Genomic DNA, 17,667 nt, shown 5'->3' on the forward strand with positions numbered 1-17,667 from the left:
AAAGGGTTGTGATGGTTATTTTTAGGTGTCAGTTTGACTGGGCTGAGGGATGCTCAGATAGCTGGTCGAATGTGATTTCTGAATGTGTCCATGATAGCATCTCTGGAGTGAAGCCGATGGCCCTCCCCAGTGCAGGTGGGCATCATCCAATCCACCAGGGGCCCAAATAGGACCCAAAAAACCCAAACCAAAACAAAACCAAAAAACGAGAAAAGATGAATTCCCTCTCTCTGCTTGAGCTGAGACATACATCTTCTCCTGCCCTTGGCCATTCGTGCTCCTGGCTCTTGGGCTTTGGGACTCAGATCGGGACTTGCATCTTCAGCCCCCTGATTCTCAGGCCTCAGGCCTACAACTGAATGACACCACCTGCTTTTCCAGTTCTCCGGCTTATAGATGGGAGATGGTGGAACTTCTCAGCCTCCATAACAGTGTGAGCTGATTCCTGTCATAAATTGTATGTATCTCGTTTTTCTCTCTCTGTATATTCTCTTGGTTCTATTTCTCTGGAGAACCACGACTAGCACCAAGGTCTTTGCAGATGTGCTTAAGTGAAGGATTTTGAGCTGGGGAGATTATCCTGGATTATCGGAGCCCTAAATGCAATCCCAAGAGCCCTTAATAAGAGACAGGCAGAGGGAGAGAAAACTACAGCTTCTCATACAGAGGCACCGGTTTGTCCCAGAAATAGAGATGTGGTGGAGCTAGGGCCTCCGTTGGCCCCGCCCAAATCTCATGGTATGATGTGGTCCCGGGGGCAGGTGGGTCTGAAAGGTACAAGGTGGACCCTGTCTTTATTTAGATTTAAGGATCGAGCTGAAGAAGAAGACACGAGAAAGGGTGCACTGTGCAGAGCGCCTTGCAAACAGAGGGGACAGGATGTGCAAAGGTCCTGCGGCAGGAAGTGGCTCCAAAGAGCTAGAGCAGGAAAGCCAGGTGGGGAAGGTGTTTGAGGAGGGGGCAGTGGTGAAACATAAGGGCATCCCTTGTGCTCATTTCAGCAGCACATACACTAAAATTGGAATGAAACAGAAGGCCACCCCCGTAGGCAAGATTTTGCAGGGGTTGGAGGTGATGAAGCCCTAAGACTTTTGTCTTTTTTTTTTTTTTTAAGACTTTGGTCTTAATGCCAAGAATCCTAGGAGCCCCTCTCTCTGCTCCAACAGAAGGTGCAAACCGGAATGCTAGAGAATTAGGCTAGAGGAGGTCTAGGACACCGAGCCTGACATCTTGAGTTTCCTCATCATAAAATGGAAGCAATCACCCCTCCCCTCTTCACCGGGTTGTGCCAGAATATTCCAGGGGTGTGCACCAAGGAACTTGGATAAACAGAGCCTGTGATGATGAGAGGTTGAACAGGAGGCCACTCTCTGGGGGCCTTTCCCAAAGCATCAGCCTTGGAGCAGTGAAAGAAGTTAGAGAAGCCAGCTGACCACAAATCACAGATCTTAGGAGGGAGACCAGATGGAAAATGCTCCTGCCTGAGGGATCAGAGCAAGAACAGGAAGAGCTTAAAAAAAAAAAAAAGGAAGAGCTTGAAGGAAAAAGCTCAGGAGCCACCAGGAGCAACTCTCTGGAGACGCTAGAGCTGCGGGTGACCCAAGAGAGCCAAAGCCTCTGAAGGAAGTACCGTGGGGAGCCTTCCTCTGTTACTCTTGCTGCCTAATGACTTATTTACCAGAGAGACGCTTCTCCAAGGGCTGCCAGCGCAGCTCTGATCTCCACAGGAAGACCCCCAAGTCAGAGCCACTGAAGGAGAAAGATGCGGCGACTCTCGGGGGACAGAGGGAGATGTCTGGTTCAAGAGGAAAGCAGGAAGCGGGTAGAGGTCAGCTACCTGCCCAAAGAGCCCTTCTGGAAGGACGAGCAAGTTCCCCGGGCTAGTCGGGCCTGGGGGAAGCTCAGAGATCATCATCCCGTCCCCCATGCTACCTGGAAGCTGCGTTGTGCTTTTCACTGCCTGCAATTTGGGTTGCAAAATCGAATTCCTCCTGGAGTTTCTTTTTTCCCCATTGCCCATTTTTCTTTAGAAAAATTTTTTCCTTTCCTTTTTTTTTTTTTTTTGAAACTCCATGAAATGATCAATCGTCGGGCTCATTTGGAAAACTAAATTGGAAGATTGGGGGGGAAATGTATGAAGGAGATACACAGCAGGAGGGTAGAGCCCTCCAAACACTAGGATGCATTTTAAAGCAATAGTAATTGAAGCAGAGGGGTTCAAAGGGCACAAACTTCCAGCTATGAGATAAACAAGGACTAGGGATATATAATGCACAGCATGAGGACCATAGTGGATGCTGCTATACATGTATTTGAAAGTTGCTAAGAGAGTGGCTCCTGAGAGTTCTCACAAGGAAATAAACCACCTTTTTCTTTCTCTTTTTTTGTATCTATAGGAAATGATGGATATTAATTAAACTTATTGTGGTCATCATTTCATAATACATGTAAGTCAAGTCATTAACGACGCACATCGGAAACTTACACATTGCTGGATGGCAGAAACATCTCAATAAAACAGGGAGAAGGAAAAAAAAAGGCAGCACCAACAGACAAAGAAAAACATAGAGCAAAAGACTGAAAACGGAAGTCTGACTCTATCGATCGAACTTCATACATAATAAAGAAAGCTTCTCACACATGTTGGCCAGGTCTGAGTTTCTTTTGGGGAGGGAGGTCTCGTCTCTAAGGCAGTACTAGACCCTTCGGCAGTGCTGGAAGTGTGCTCATCTGTGTTGTCTAATACGGTGACCAGTTGCCACATGGGACTATGAAGCCATTGCAACATGGCTGGTGGCCCTGAAGACCTGAAATTTGAATCCTACTCGATTTTCATTTATCTACCTTTATTTATTTTTTTTAATTTTTTTTTTAAAGATTTTATTTATTTATTTGACAGAGAGAAAGCGAGAGAGGGAACACAAGCAGGGGGAGTGGGAAAGGGAGAAGCAGGCTTCCCGCCGAGCAGGGAGCCCGATGCGGGGCTCAATCCCAGGACCCTGAGATCATGACCTGAGCCGAAGGCAGTCGCTTAACTGACTGAGCCACCCAGGCGCCCCCATTTATCTACCTTTAAATTTGCTTTGTGGCTACTGTGCTAGACAGTGCAATTCTGAAGCCAAGCAGCCCTCAAATATTTCTCTTTATTTCCCTAGATAACAGCTTTTATAAGGGGGACCACCTTCTCCTACACTCTCCTTTGTCTCCGGGAGAGGTTCCAGGGGAGTTTTCTTTTTATTCGGAACTGCTCGAAGCTTCTTTGTGACTAAGGCATTTTGGGGCGAAGATACTTTCTTGACTTTTTCCCTCTTTACCTTTTAGGACAGAGGTCAGCAAACTTTTTCTGGGAAGGGTCAGATAGCCAATCTTTTCAGCTTTGCAGACCAGGTGGCTTCAGCCACAACTATTCGGTTCTGTGTGTGTAGCTGGGAAACAGCCATGGATGATAGGTGAACGAAAGAGTGTGGTTGAGTGCCAACAAAGTTTTATTTACAAAAAAAAAAAAAAAAAAGCTTTATTTACAAAAAATGGGCCAGATTTGCCCCAGAGGCTGTAGTTTGCTGACCCCTGCTCGAGGATTTATGAGCTCGAATGTCATAGTTCTTGGATATATCTGGAACTTGGTGGTGGAATAAATCAGGACAGCGGAATAGCATTCGCTGATCGTAGCCCAAACCACTAATTGTGAGCTGGCGGTTATTCTGGGGACAGAGAGGGTGCTGTTGGGGTGGGAGGACAGGATGAATACCCTGGAACATGGAAAAACTGGTCCCACCTAGCGTCAGAGGAAGTTTGCCCTGAGGCAGGCTCTAGACTTCTCCCAACACCATGACGCACAAGGGAGAAAAGAATTCCCAACATCCTGTGGGTTTCCATCCTTTCTGTGCTTTTCCAGGATCCCCACATTCCACACACATGAAGTGGATGAGGTGAGAAAGCTGGGGGTAGGTTCAGAGCAAATTCTAAGTTTCCTTTGGGCTTCTACCCTCTGCTCTCCAGCTCACCTGTTGCTTCCACTTGGCTGCTAATGTCTGGATCCCAGCTAGCTTGGTGGAAAATGAGTAGTGATCGATTAGCAATGTCTGCCATGGGAAGGCTATGGAGATTAGGTACCATAGAAGAAATGCCACCCACATCCCTCCACCGATGGGTTTGGCTAGTGGGTAGGAGCCATATATCGGGGATGGAATGAGAAGTAATCACCAACCCATCCCTCCCAAGAGACTCACAACAAAAGCGGGCCCTATGGATGTTTTCCGACACCGGTCGAGCTCCTCCAAGCAGAGTTCTGTGGTCATGTGGTCAGTGGCCTCAGTGTTCCGAATACCCCACCTCAGATCAACAACCTGGAGATTATAAGTGTTGGTGTGTCAGGGAGGTGGCAGAATGGATGATTTTTTTCAATTCCTTTTGACAAAGGCATAAAGTTTCTTTCAGTAATTTTGGACAGTCTCTCCCCAAAGGGGGGTGTCCAAATTGAAAGAACTTGAATGAAGCCCATAACCCCAGGGCTATCATGAGAAAAACATCAGATAGACCCAGATGGGGGGCATCCTGCAGGACGGCCAGTCAGCCCTCTCCAAGACTGTCAAGGTCATGAGCAACAAGGAAAGACTGTCTCAGACCAGTGTCAACCCCACTAGGTCCCCTGGACGGGGTCCTCGACCAGAGAGAGGACACAAACAGAAGAACCATTGACATCTGAATGAAGCTGGTTCATAGCAGCATACCAATGTCCATTTCTTAGTTATGACAAATGTGCCCGATGATGTAAGATGTTCACAATAGGGGGAAAACCGGGTGCAGAGCATATGGGAACTCTGGACTGTAGGCCACCTTCACATAAATCTAAATCCGAAATAAAAAGTTAACTTAAAAACAACATATCAGGGGCACCTGGGTGGCTCAGTTGGTTAAGCAGCTGCCTTCAGCTCAGGTCATGGTCCTGGAGTCCAGGGATCGGGTCCCACGTTGAGCTCCCTGCTCAGCGGAGAGTCTGCTTCTCCCTCTGACCCTCCCCCCTCTCATGCTCTCTCTCTCAAATGAATAATCTTAAAAAAAACAACAACAACAACATATAAAAAAAAATGTTTAAAGAACTTGGCCATATTCAGACTGTTCCTTCCTAAGTGAGGACATGTCCACACTTGTTCCCAGAGCTTTCTTTGCAAAGGAGGGTGTTTAGTTTGGCCAAAATCAGACTTGGCAAAGTCTCCTTAACAACCACATGCTTGCGGTCCACTTTCGCCTGCTTGCCTGAGGGGGGCCAGGCAGAATGGCTCAGTGTCTGATGATCGATGGCAGGCAGAGTCCAATTCCCAGCACTGCTTCTTTCTTAGTGATATAGAAACTACGATGCGTCTTATAATCAGGGGGGCCTTTGATGGAATGGATCGCTGTCACACAGGTCAAGGAGTCAGGGTCAACTGAAGCCAACGCTCCAAAGATGCTTTGTCGGTTTCCCCATCAAAACGTGCAGGGGGCAACATCCTACGCCTGGATTGGTGCGAGAGCCATAGGGGCCTCTCTTTGGGGACTGCTGTCGACTGTGCCAGGCAGGTACACCATTAGTATTCCCGAAAAAGGCACCTCCCACTTCTGTGTACACCCCAAACACCCCACGGTCCTCTTAGACTCCCCCTGAAGCTGCCCCAGTCCGGGGAGGGCCAAGAGGGCAGGACAAACCAACAACGAAAGGCAGGTAAGTGGCATGCCCAAGGAGCAGGGTCCCAAGGCGGCCCCCCCCCAGCACTCCCAGGCCTCCTGGGCTCCCCGAAGTGCCCACGGCCATAATCCCTCCCCCTGCCTTTTTAGAGGACTTTCATCTCCACGGGGCATCACCAGTGCGGAACCTCTCGGAGCCAAGGGTCCCGTGCGACTAGCAAACCCTTGGTCTCTAATTTCAGGATAGGGGACACCGAGGCAGGGAGGAAGCTATTACCTCAAACATCAGCCCATGCTTTTGGCAGAAGGTTTGCACTTCGGGGAAGGCCGTGCTCTGCAGGGCTTCTCTCTCTGCATCCATATCTGCAAGGAACAGCATAGAGGATGTTAGCTGGAAGATCCCAGAACCCTTTCTTGCCCCCATGGCTCTGCTTTTAGCCTCATTTGTCCCCACTAAGGCTGGGGTCCTGTGGGGCAAATGAAAACATACAAAAAAACATCAAGAGGTAAACCGGAGAGGGCCTTTCCTGGTATTAGTGCTAAAAATCCCACATCCCAGGAAATTCCTCAGTCCCAGCTAACCAGGATGGTTGGTCAGCCTAACTTAGGGTTGCCAGATAAAGTACGGGATGCCCAGCTGCATTTGCGCTTCAGATAAGCAACGAAAAACTTGATAGCATAAGTATATCATGTTCCGTGCACTATTTGGACACATGTGCACATCTGATAAGCCCAGTTGAATTTGCATTCCAGATAAACAACAATTCATCTGTTAGCATAAGTATGTCCCAGGTCATGCATGTACTATTTGGGAAATACTTATACTAAAGGATTAGTCATTGTTTATCTGAAATGCAAATTTAACTGATGTCCTGCTTTTGCTGTTCTGTTTTGTTTTGTTTTTTGCTTTTGCTAAATCTGGCAGCCCTACCCGGGGTAAACCTGGATTCTAAGACCTTCTGCACCACTGACTTCACTGTGTGGCCCAGTGCCAAGGGTCAGGCTATTCTCAGTTTCCCCCCTCTGTAAAATGGGGGTGATGCTTCTACTTTGCAGGGCCACAAGCTCCCCAGAGTCAAACGCCTCTGCTTGTCTTGGTCATGGCTAAGTTCTTAGCACTCAACACAAGTGCTCAGTAAGTGTTAGTTGAGCTACTGAATCTTACAAGTAAAAGCACCTAGCATGAGATAGACGTGGAAGAAATGTTTGTCTTCTCCCCCTGGTCAGGGGGAGGTCATCGGAGGGTTCAGGGAAGGACTCCCAAAGCTGTTGGCACAAAGAAGCCATCCGGGCCCTGGGACGGGAGCTGACCTGGGTTCTAGTCTCGGCTGTGCCTCCTACCCCATGCTCTTCCCATGCCTAATGCATTCCATGGGTTATTCACATCCGTCCATAAAGTATTTATTAGGAAGTTGCTCTATGCTCAGAACCTTGCTTAACCACTGCGGGCACGGCAGCAAACAAGACATAATGGGGATGATGCCCTGTGCTGGAGCCGGCCCCCACTGGCTTGGAAGAGCCGAGTGCTAAACCTTCAGGAATTTTGTGAATTCACATAGCCACTACAGACAATTAAATCATCGGAACTTAGGATGGAAAAGGCAGATGGCAAATGCGCAAAACGCATCACTTTGTGATTATTTAATGGCATTTGACTGTGAGCTCTGTTCTGGAGTTCGGTCCTGGCTGCTGATTTTGTATCAGGGCAAATATTAGAGGAGATTGAATTACTGCACATCTCTGCCTGCGTGTTCGGGAAGTCCCATCGGCAGCTCGAAATTGACCCTGGTGGAAGGATTTACACCACGGAAATGGGCGGACGGTACAAATCGGGTGTTTTCGTGTTTTTTGTTTTGTTTTGTTTAGATTTGGGGGGACAGGCTCGTAAACACCCTGCCAGCATACTACCGTCCTTGCCCCCACAGGGCTCGCAACCTGCTCGGAGGAGCCAGACATTAAATACACATACCCCTGACCACGGTTACGGGGCCTGGGGCTTCAAGGGTCCCACGACCTGCTGGAGCTCAGGGTGACCACAGCACGGGGGTGAGGGGAGGACCCTATGAGATCAAGATGGGAGATGAGGAGGGTCGGGTCATGCAAAGCCTGGTGTCTGAGGGGTTGGGGGGGAACGGCTCTCACACTCTTTAAGCCTGGCCTGTAGTGCATTCATCATAAATGTTAGTTGCAATATGGTTCATCACTCACAGCAACTCTATCCAGTCAGGCTGTCAGCCTGACTTATCAAGGAGGAAACAGGGGGTCTAGGAGGCTCCCCCTCACCAGTTCCCATGTGGGTCACTGGCCAGGCTGCATTCTTATCCAGGTCTCCTAGAGGACCCTTTGAGCCATGCCTTGGCCACCTCGCCCCTCCCCAAGAGTACCTGCTTGCCTCTAACCCCCCAGCCCTGCCCTGCCCTGCCCCTTACCCGAGACTGTGGAGCTGATGAAGATGGCCACACTGCTGGACAGAGGTGCTGGGAGGGGGCCTGCCTGACCCTGGAGAAGCCGCCTGCAGGTGCCCGGGCTGAGGGGGCCCACACTCATGCTGCCTGTCCACCTGGATGACGCTTCCCCAGCATAGGGCCTGGGACTCAGGGACCTCAGGCCAGAGGCCAGGTGGCCTTCCTGGGAGGGCAGCCAGGCAGAGCCTTCTGGAATGGGGCGTCCATCTCACCCCCTTGGTGCCTTGGAGTCCCCGCCACCTCCAGTGCCCCTGGGGAGCTGAAGCCACTGCTCCGCACTGCTCTGCTTGGTCTGCAAGCACTCACGGGGGGTTGTTGGACAGTGGCTTCCCAGCCAAGGCCCCTGGATGTTGGTTCCTCCAGGCTCTGAAGCCTTTTGCCCCTCAACCAGCCAGCTCCTCACGCCAAGAGCTCAGCCGTTGCTACAGCAACTACGGTTTCCTGGAGCCCGGCATTGGGGCCTGGGGACCAGCCAGCCTCTGGAACACCTAGGTCTCCTGGGGATCCCTGAAATTCGAGCCTGGGCCCAGGTGCGCGGAGGGAAGCTGTCAGATGCTGGGAGTCGTGCCAGTCCTGGTGGGGCAGGCCAGAAGGACAAACACAGTGGAACCCCCACCTCCCGCTGCGCTCACTGTCCCCTCCAAAGGTGGTCCAGGCACTGCGTGTATATTTAAAAAAATTTTTTTAATTTATTTTTTAAAGATTTTATTTATTTATTTATTTGAAAGAGAGAGAATGAGAGAGAGAGAGAGAGCACATGAGAGTGGGGAGGGTCAGAGGGAGAAGTAGGCTCCCCGCGGAGCAGGGAGCCCGATGTGGGACTCGATCCCGGGACTCCAGGATCATGACCTGAGCCAAAGGCAGTCGCTTAACCAACTGAGCCACCCAGGTGCCCCTGCGTGTACATTTTAAACCAGCAGTTCTCATCAGGGGCATATTCTGCTTCCCAGGGGACCCTCGCACACTTTGGTTGTCACGACGTTGGGGAGGAAGAGCTGCTGGAGTCCAGTGGGTAGAGCCTGGGGATGCTGCTCAGCCCCCTACGATGCACAAGATGGCCCCACCAGAGAGGATTATCTCTCCCTGAATGTCAGCAGTGCTGAGAAACTGAGGAACCAGCTTTAAAGCAACTCAAGCCAGATCTCCTTGCCTGCAGGAGGCGTGGAGCCTGAGAATGAGAAGGGAGATTAGCAAGTCTCCAGGGGCAGTTCGGGACCTACCCATATCAAACTGAGACGTGCTCTTTGAAATAATCCCAAAACACTACTTGTGACAACATGAAGAGACCTGGAGGGCATTATGCTAGGTGAAATAAGCAGGACAGAGAAAGACAAATACTGTAAAATCTCACTTCTACGTGGACTCGAAAAAAGCCAAACTCATAGAAACAGAAAGTAGAGTGATGGTTACAGGGGAAAGGGGGTGGGGAGATGGGGAGATGTCAGTCAAAGGTTACAAATTTCCAGTTAAAAGATGAATAAGACCGACCCAGGGATCTAATGCACAGCGTGGGGGTCATAGTTAATACTGTATTCTATGCTTGAAAGTTGCTAACAGCATAGATCTTAAAGGTTCTCACCATGAAAAAGAAATAGTAATGAGGTGCGTGTTGGAGGTGTTAACTAAGGCCACTGGGGTAATCATGGTGCAAGATAGAAGTGCATCAAATCAGCATGTTGGCTACCTTAAACTCACACATTCGCCGATTATCCGACAATAAATCCGGGGGAGAAAAATTAACCAAAAACATGGCCTCTATGATCAGGGAAAGACCTTCTCATTATCTGACCTTATTGAAAATGCCCTGGTGATCTGAGTCCTGCCCACCACCTCTCCACGGTAACGAACCACAGACAGAAGGAAAGCATACCTGGGTGTCCATGGTTGAGATGCTGGCTCGTCCATCGCTGTCCTGGAGGAGTTGAGCAAGTGGCCTCTCTCCTGGGACATCAGCCACATCGTCTGTGAGATGGCAGTGAGAACCGCTCCAGGATGGGCTAGGACCAGGAGAGAAAGGCACTCCCCTCAGGATCAGCACATAAGGGAGCATGATGAGCCTGAAAACCAGAACGAATGCCAAACATACCCACGATGGCCCCCCGTGTGAGCGAGGCATTTGGGAGTTGGGAATGCCACGTCCCCACTTTACATACAGGTGCTTGAGAAATGGTGGTATCGGTTCAACCAAACAGCTCGAGCTTCTTGATACCTTTTCCTTCTCTGCCTCAACTTCCCTTCCCTGCCTCATTCACCCAGGAAAAGAGTCTGCCTTTAAGGGGTCCCCAAGACCCCCCCTCAGATTCGAGGATTCGTTAGAAGGACTCAGAGAATTCGGGAAAGCAGTTCTCATGGCGAAGGTTCATTACAGTGAAAGGACAGAGATGAAGGGCAGCCAGGGGAAGAGGCGTGCAAGGCTGTGTCTGGCAGACGCCGGGCTTGGGCTTCTAGTTGCCCCCTCCCAGCGGGGTTGTGCGGGCAGCACTGGATTTTCACAGCAACGGTGTGTGACAACACGCTCGGAGGATTGCCAGCCAGGGAAGCTCACCGGGGCCTTGGTGTCCAGGTTTTTCCTGGGCATTGGTCACACAGACACAGCTGACTTCAGAGTCCAGCCCCCCCAGAGCTCCTCCAGAGTGGATACCACAAGGCCCAAGGTCCCCACTAGAAATCACATCGTTAGTATAGACTCTTGGGTATATTCCGAGGCCCCCAGGTAAACAAACAACACTCCTATCAGGCAAGACATTCCAAGAGCTTTGAGGGCACATCCTGGGAGCTGGTCAAGGGCCAAACCTTTCACGTGCAGGGTGTGGAAAACCCAGGCCTGTTAAATGAAACTTTCCTGCACAGACCTGAAAAATGTTGTACCATAATTGACTGTCACCATTTTACAGATGAGGAAAACTGAGAATCAGAGTGAGAACTTTTTCACTAGCCTGGAAAGGTAGGGTAGGGTTGGGGAGTGAGTGCTGGTCTGCCCCCTTCTTCTCCCCATCCTGAACCCTTTCATGTCATCCACTCCTCGGCTTAAATGCTGCTTCCTAAGAGGCCCTCCCTGATTGTCCCATTGCTCAATGACCACCCCCTACCCCCGAGTCACTCCCAATGCCATCACCCTGTTTTAATTCTCTGTGTGGTACTCACCACCAGCTGATACGTTTCTTCTTGCTTCTTTACTGCTTGTCTCTCCACAAGAACATGAGTTCCATGAGTGCAAGGACTTTGTCTGCCAAGGTCGGCATGCTTGGCACATAGTAGGGCTCACTAAATGATCGTCCCATCAACGGGCTCATCCACAACTGTCCATCTTCCTTGACTCCTATTTGTCACCACAGGCCACTGAGCAAGACTGGATTTCCCCAGGAAAGACGGAGGCCCCTTGCAGGGCCCGCCTTCTGATGTTTCTTGGGGGCTCTGGCCTCCCTCTTGCTCCTTTCCGTGGTAGAAGGGCCAACTTAAAATTCTCTGGGGAAGTAGGCTGGAGAAGAGAGTTTTCTGGGTGCAGCGGTGCCCGGAAACCAGGCCCCCGGCAATCCTAGAAACTTTTGTCTTAGGTACTTCCCAGGTCTCTCCCTGCCAATTCGCCCGGCAACTGGGAAAATGAAAGAAATTGTGTGGCTCCCGGGCCCTGGCTTAGCTGGGCACTTAGCCAGACTCGATGGTTAACCATTGTGTGCCGGGCTAATACACTCATCACAGTGGAGCCCATTTGTTAAGGGTCCGTGAGGTGCCAGATGGTTGGCATCCCACATGGGCAGTGTGCCCGAGAGGCAGATATTATGATCCTGTCCCACTGATGGAAAAAAATGAAGTCCAGATAGATGAGGCCCCTGGCACCAGCCACTTGACCTCTCTGGGCTTAAGTTTTCTTCACGATCTCCAGAGTTGGCGAGACAACAAAATTCCCTTACAGGGTGAGCCCAACGCCATGCCTGGGGCATGCGAAGGGCCCATGAAATGTTGGCCATGATTAATTATTATTATTTCCAGGCTCACCCAGAGTCAGGAATCAGAGCGTCCAACGTCGATGTCCCCGCAAGTGTTAAATGAAGTCTAAGTTTCCAGAGCAGGGTTTCTCAACCTCAGCCCTGCTAATATTTGGGGCCAGAGCACTCTTTGTGGTGGGGTGTGCATGTTGGAGGAGGTCATCAAGAACACGTGACTGCAGATTTGACCCACCAGCTGGACCTGGGCAGTGAGAGGCTCGCCCTCCCCATCCCCTGTCCTTGGAGTGTTCACTCCACTGGCCTTCCCCGGGCTAGATGCTCCCAAAGGACACAGCCTTGAGATAGTGATGTGGTGTTAAGACCATCTGGATGGTGTATGAGACTGAATCCAGTCGAGGCCTCTATAGAAATGTTAAGATTCTGGCTGGTAGATGTGGAGATCTAATTGTCCATGGCCAATCAAGACAAGCCTGGTAAGTAAGTTCCCTTGCTTATCAAACCTGCCACCTACCCATCTGAAATGGCCTGACTTTCTTTGGTCTTGCCCTGCCCTCCCAGTATGGGGGCTGGTTTCAGATTACATACAGGGAAGCTCCCGAGGAGGTAGCAAATGACAGTGTTCACTGTAGAATGCTGAGCAGCATCCCCGGTCTCCACCAACTAGATGGAAGTGGCACCACTTCTCCCAATCACAACAACCAAAAATGTCTCCTGACATTGCCACGTGTCCCCTGGGAAACAGAATCCCCACCTCCACCCTCTGGTTGAGAATCAGGGCTCTATCATGTAACTATATTCCTGGGACCATCATCATGTCATTATATGGCGAGGAATTCTTAGCTTCAGGTGCTAATATAACATACGGTCTCTAATTCTCCCTGTGACCTGGGAGCTTCATTTTGCTACCCTGGTTTACCAATGATGAAAATAAGCTTCGGGGTGGGGGGCACCTGGTTGGCTCAGTCAGTAGAGCATGCGATGCTTGATCTCGGGGTTGTGAGCTCAAGCCCCACGTTGGGTGTAGAGATGACTTAAAAAAAGAAAGAAAGAAAATAAACTTCAGAGAAATTCAGCAATTTGCCCAAGCTCCCTTGGCAAGGGAATGACAGCGCTGAGCCTCAAAACCCAACATTTGTCAGCTACATAGGAATCTGTAGGGATTAGAGAATTCTTGGCGAAGTTTTTAAAGTGTGATGATGGTATCGTGGAAAGGTTTTTGTTTTTTTTTAAAGAGTGTATTTATCTTTTAGAGATGCATAATAAAATATTTATAGAATAGTAAGATTTCTAGAATGACTGGGATTTGGTTTGGAATAATAATCCCAGATGGCAGGGTGGATGGGGTAGGGTTGGCCAGGGGGTGATAGTAGTGGGACCTGGAGCTGGCGGTTCATTATACCATTCTACCTTTGGTGTTTCAAATTCTCTGCAGTAAAAGTGTAATATATTATTCCAACCCTGCTCTTAGGGGATAGTTATAATGGCCATTATGTGTTGGGTAGGGGCTGAGCCCTAGGCGAAGGGACTTCCACATCTTCTCTGCCTATCATTCCCATCTTAAAGAAGAGGGATCCCGGCAGAGATGTTAATGACCTCAATCAAACCCTCTGCCTGGAAGGAGGTGCCTGGGCTGAAGATGAGCGGGGAAGTGGCGCCCCCTGGAGGTCAGCGCGGGAGCTGCCGCGTGAATGGGCAGAAACCGCTTGTGCGCAGGGCAGAGTGGGAGAGGCAAGGAGAGGAGCTGGGTGGCCCGAGGTGCTACATTTTGGGGGGAGGGCACACACACAAAAAAAGCCCCAGCAATAAAAATAAATAATATTTTGTCATTTTTATGGTGATAAGCGTGTAATATTTTAAGACAATATTTAGAAAAATTAAAATCAATGCAGAGAAATCCACAGTGAATGAACTATCACAATCTTAAATACAGTGAGGCAAGTGAGGTGAGTATACACATGCAGGGTTGGATCCCGTTTTCATTAAGATTTTCATGTTTTAGGGGCGCCTGGGTGGTTCAGTCGTTAAGCGTCTGCCTTCGGCTCAGGTCACGTGAGATCAAGTCCCGCATGGGGCTCCCTGTTCAGCGGGGAGCCTGCTTCTCCCTCCCCCACTCCCCCTGCTGTGTTCCCTCTCTCACTGTGTCTCTCTCTGTCAGATAAATAAATAAAATCTTAAAAAAAAAAAAAAAAGATTTTCATGTTTTGTTCAGGCACGGATTTTTTTTGGTGTGGATTTTGATTTTTTAGAAAATATTACTTTAAAGTATTATGTACCTGTAAATCAAAACCACGGTGAGATAGTATCTCACACCTACTGGGATACCTATAATCAAAAAAGTAGAAAATAGGGGCGCCTGGGTGGCTCAGTTGGTTAAGCGACTGCCTTCGGCTCAGGTCATGATCCTGGAGTCCCGGGATCGAGTCCCGCATCGGGCTCCCTGCTCGGCGGGGAGTCTGCTTCTCCCTCTGACCCTCCCCCCTCTCATGTGCTCTCTCTCATTCTCTCTCAAATAAATAAATAAAATCTTTAAAAAAAAAAAAAAAAGAAAATAAGTACTGGCAAGGATGTGGAGGAATTGGCGTGCTCGCGCAACCGCTGGTGGGAACGTAAAGTGGTGCACCCGTTACGGAAAAGAGCTTGGCGGTTCCTTGGTGAGTGAAACATGGAATTACCGTACGATGTGGAAACTCCATTCCTAGGTATCCACCCAAGAGAACTGAAAACAGGTGTTCAAACAAATCCTGTACAAGGATGTTCAGAGCAGCACTAACCAAAAGAGCCAGAGTTGAAAACAACCCAAATGTCCATCGACTGGTCAATGGATAAACAAAATGGGATCAATCCATACGATGAAATGTTACCCAGCCATAGAAAGGAAGGGAGCGCTCACATATGCTACAATGTGGCAAGAACCTAGAAGACACTGCGCTGAGTGAGAGAAGCCAGTCACAAAGGGCCACAGAGTGTACGATTCCACTGATATGGAACGTCCAGAATGGGCAAATCCGTAGACACAGAAAGCAGGTTGGTGGTTGCCAGGGGCTGGGGGAGTGACAGCTTATGGGGATGGGGTATCCTCTGGGGCCATGGAAATGTTCTGGAACTAGACAGAGGTGATGGTTGTGAATGTACGAAATGCCACCCAGTTATGCCATTTAAATTTATTTATTTTAAGATTTTATTTTTTTATTTTTAATTTATTTTTAAAGATTTTATTGTTAAGTAATCTCTACATCCAACGTGGGGCTTGAACAATCCCGAGATCAAGAGTCGCATGCTCCACCCTCTGAGCCAGCGAGGCACCCCTACAATTATTTATTTTATGTTATATGAATTTTACCTTAATTTTAAAAATGGATTTATTCATTTTGTATTTTGTATTTTTTTTAAAAAATGGATTCCAATAGGAAACAAATATTTATCTGGTCATCACTGGTGTTTTGGATGCCCCTGCAAGTATTTTGCCCCAGGTGAGTGCCTCTCCCAGGGCTTGGCCCAGCTCACAACTCCTAGGTGTGTCCGCTGTTATCATTCCTGGGTTACCGATGGGGAAGCTGAGGCCCCTGGCCACACGGCTAGTAACTGTGTGTAGTAAGAGCGTAGTAACTGGAGTGGTATTTGAAACCAGGTCCCGTATCATCTGTATTTCGAATTATAGGAGGGTCCAGAATGGTCCCAGTGGAAATTGGCAGTTGGGCTCATTTTTGCCCACTGGTTCGGTAAGTTTTTGGGGCTTACAGACCACACACTGCAACATCCTCGATAAAAGCTCTGGACCCTCTCCTAGAAAATGCCACGGACGCACAATTTCGCTTAAGTCCCAGGAAGTCTGGGGAACGTCGAATTCCTCCTGTCCTTGATTGGAACCGGGCCAATGAGATCTTGGTTGAGAAGCTCAAAGTCAGACAAATACTCTGAGATTCAGCCATTTAAGAAGAACCAAAGGCACAATTTGTTAGTAAAGAGACACTCACCTGCAAGCAGAAGAGACATATTGCCAAGCACAGCTGTCACCTCCTGAGCGTTTATATGTGCTGAATAAAAGGACCGACCGTTCATAGCGGCTGCCTCTGGGGTGGTGGGTTGTAGGGGAGAAGAAGTAAGTCTCTCTCTCTCTCTCTCTCTCGATCTCTCTTTTTCTCTTTAGGCATTTCTCTGTAGTTTGCATTTTTAAGAACCAGACTGTATTATTTTTATAATTTAAAAAAATCTGAGGGGCGCCTGGTGGCTCAGTCGGTTGAACGGCTGCCTTCGGCTCAGGTCATGGTCCCAGGGTCCTGGGATCAAGCCCCGCATCCGGCTCCTTGCTCCGCGGGGAGCCTGCTTCTCCCTCTCCCTCTGCCTGCCGCTCCCCCTGCTTGTGCTCTCTCTCTCTCTGTCAAATAAATAAATAAACTCTTAAAAAAAAATCCAAAAGCTGCACAAACAAAAATCTTTGCTTTTATAGGGCATGGAGAGCAGTGCATCCCTTCAGGAAACAGTCTAGGATGTTTGGTGAGGACATTTATGTGACAATCCAATAGCACGTGCCCGTCTGCGTGTCCAGACAGAACCAGCCTCCTCACTCGCTTACCCACGTTGTGGTTTGTTCCAGGCCCATCATTCAGGGAGAGGTTCCTCTTGGCATTTTGTCTCCTGGGTATATCTGTTTTCCCGAAGCTGCCATAAACAACGGGAATGGATCATCTCCCAGATCTGGAGACCAGAAGTCTGATAGTAAGGTGGCAGGAGGGTTGGTTCTCTCTGAAGGCTGTGAGGGAGGATCTGTTCCAGGCCTCTCTCCTGGGCTGGCAGCTGGCTCTTTTCCTGTGTCTCCGTGTTGTCAGCCCTCTGTGCATGTCTGGATGCCCTAATTCCCTCTTCTTATGGGGACAACCATCATATCGAGTTAGAGCCAACCCTAATGACATTATTTGAACTTGATCAACTCTTTAAAGGCCCTCTCTCCAAATGAGGTCATGTTCTGCAGTACCGGGGGTTAGGACTTCATCTTGTAAACTTTGGGGGGGGGGCACGCAATTCAACCCACAACAGTGGGTGTTTTACTCACACATGGTTGTTAAAGCGTGAAGTTGGATATGGGCCCCAATGGATCCACGTTGGGATTTATTTATGGCAACCCTATTAGTATCCCACCTGGATCTAGGATTCCCAGTGAGGGAGATAGGCCATCTCCATGGAAACCCAGAGATCCTTCCAAGAGATAACCACTATGAACAGTCCTTGTATTATGCACACATAAACACATGTGGGGAAAAGGTTTTGTTTGTTTTGACCAAACTGGAATCATACCACACGCTCCGTTTGACACCTTGCTTTTGTCACGTAATAATACAACACAGATACCTTTTTGTGGCAATCTCCTGGAGATCTAGTTCATTCATTTTAATGGCTGCATAGAATTCTATTGAGTGGATGGACTGTAATTTCTTTATCCAATCTATTCTGAGTCCTGAGGCATGAGAATCAGAGGGCTGAGGTATAAGCCCCGATCTGAGTCCGAAAGCTCGAGAACCAGGAGGGTTGATGCCCAAGGGCAGGAGATGTATGTCTCAGCTCCAGCAGAGAGAGGGAATTTGTCCTTCCTCTTT

The 17,667-nt window shown here is 49.1% G+C and overlaps 1 protein-coding gene across 1 annotated transcript in view; it reads right to left on the bottom strand.

Annotated features, from left to right (window-relative positions):
- NWD1 (NACHT and WD repeat domain containing 1) overlaps positions 1-11,691 on the bottom strand; it is a 60,065-nt gene extending 48,374 nt beyond the window's left edge. Inside the window, 5 exon segments of the mRNA XM_078054074.1 lie at positions 4,230-4,346; positions 5,942-5,976; positions 5,979-6,027; positions 10,000-10,126; positions 11,274-11,691. Coding sequence (XP_077910200.1) covers positions 4,230-4,346; positions 5,942-5,976; positions 5,979-6,027; positions 10,000-10,011 — 213 coding nt within the window. The 5' untranslated portion in view covers positions 10,012-10,126; positions 11,274-11,691.
- Between the last annotated feature and the right edge of the window lie 5,976 nt (positions 11,692-17,667).

This window comes from Halichoerus grypus, chromosome 1 (assembly GCF_964656455.1).
Source record: "Halichoerus grypus chromosome 1, mHalGry1.hap1.1, whole genome shotgun sequence".
In the NCBI taxonomy this organism is placed as follows: domain Eukaryota; kingdom Metazoa; phylum Chordata; class Mammalia; order Carnivora; family Phocidae; genus Halichoerus; species Halichoerus grypus.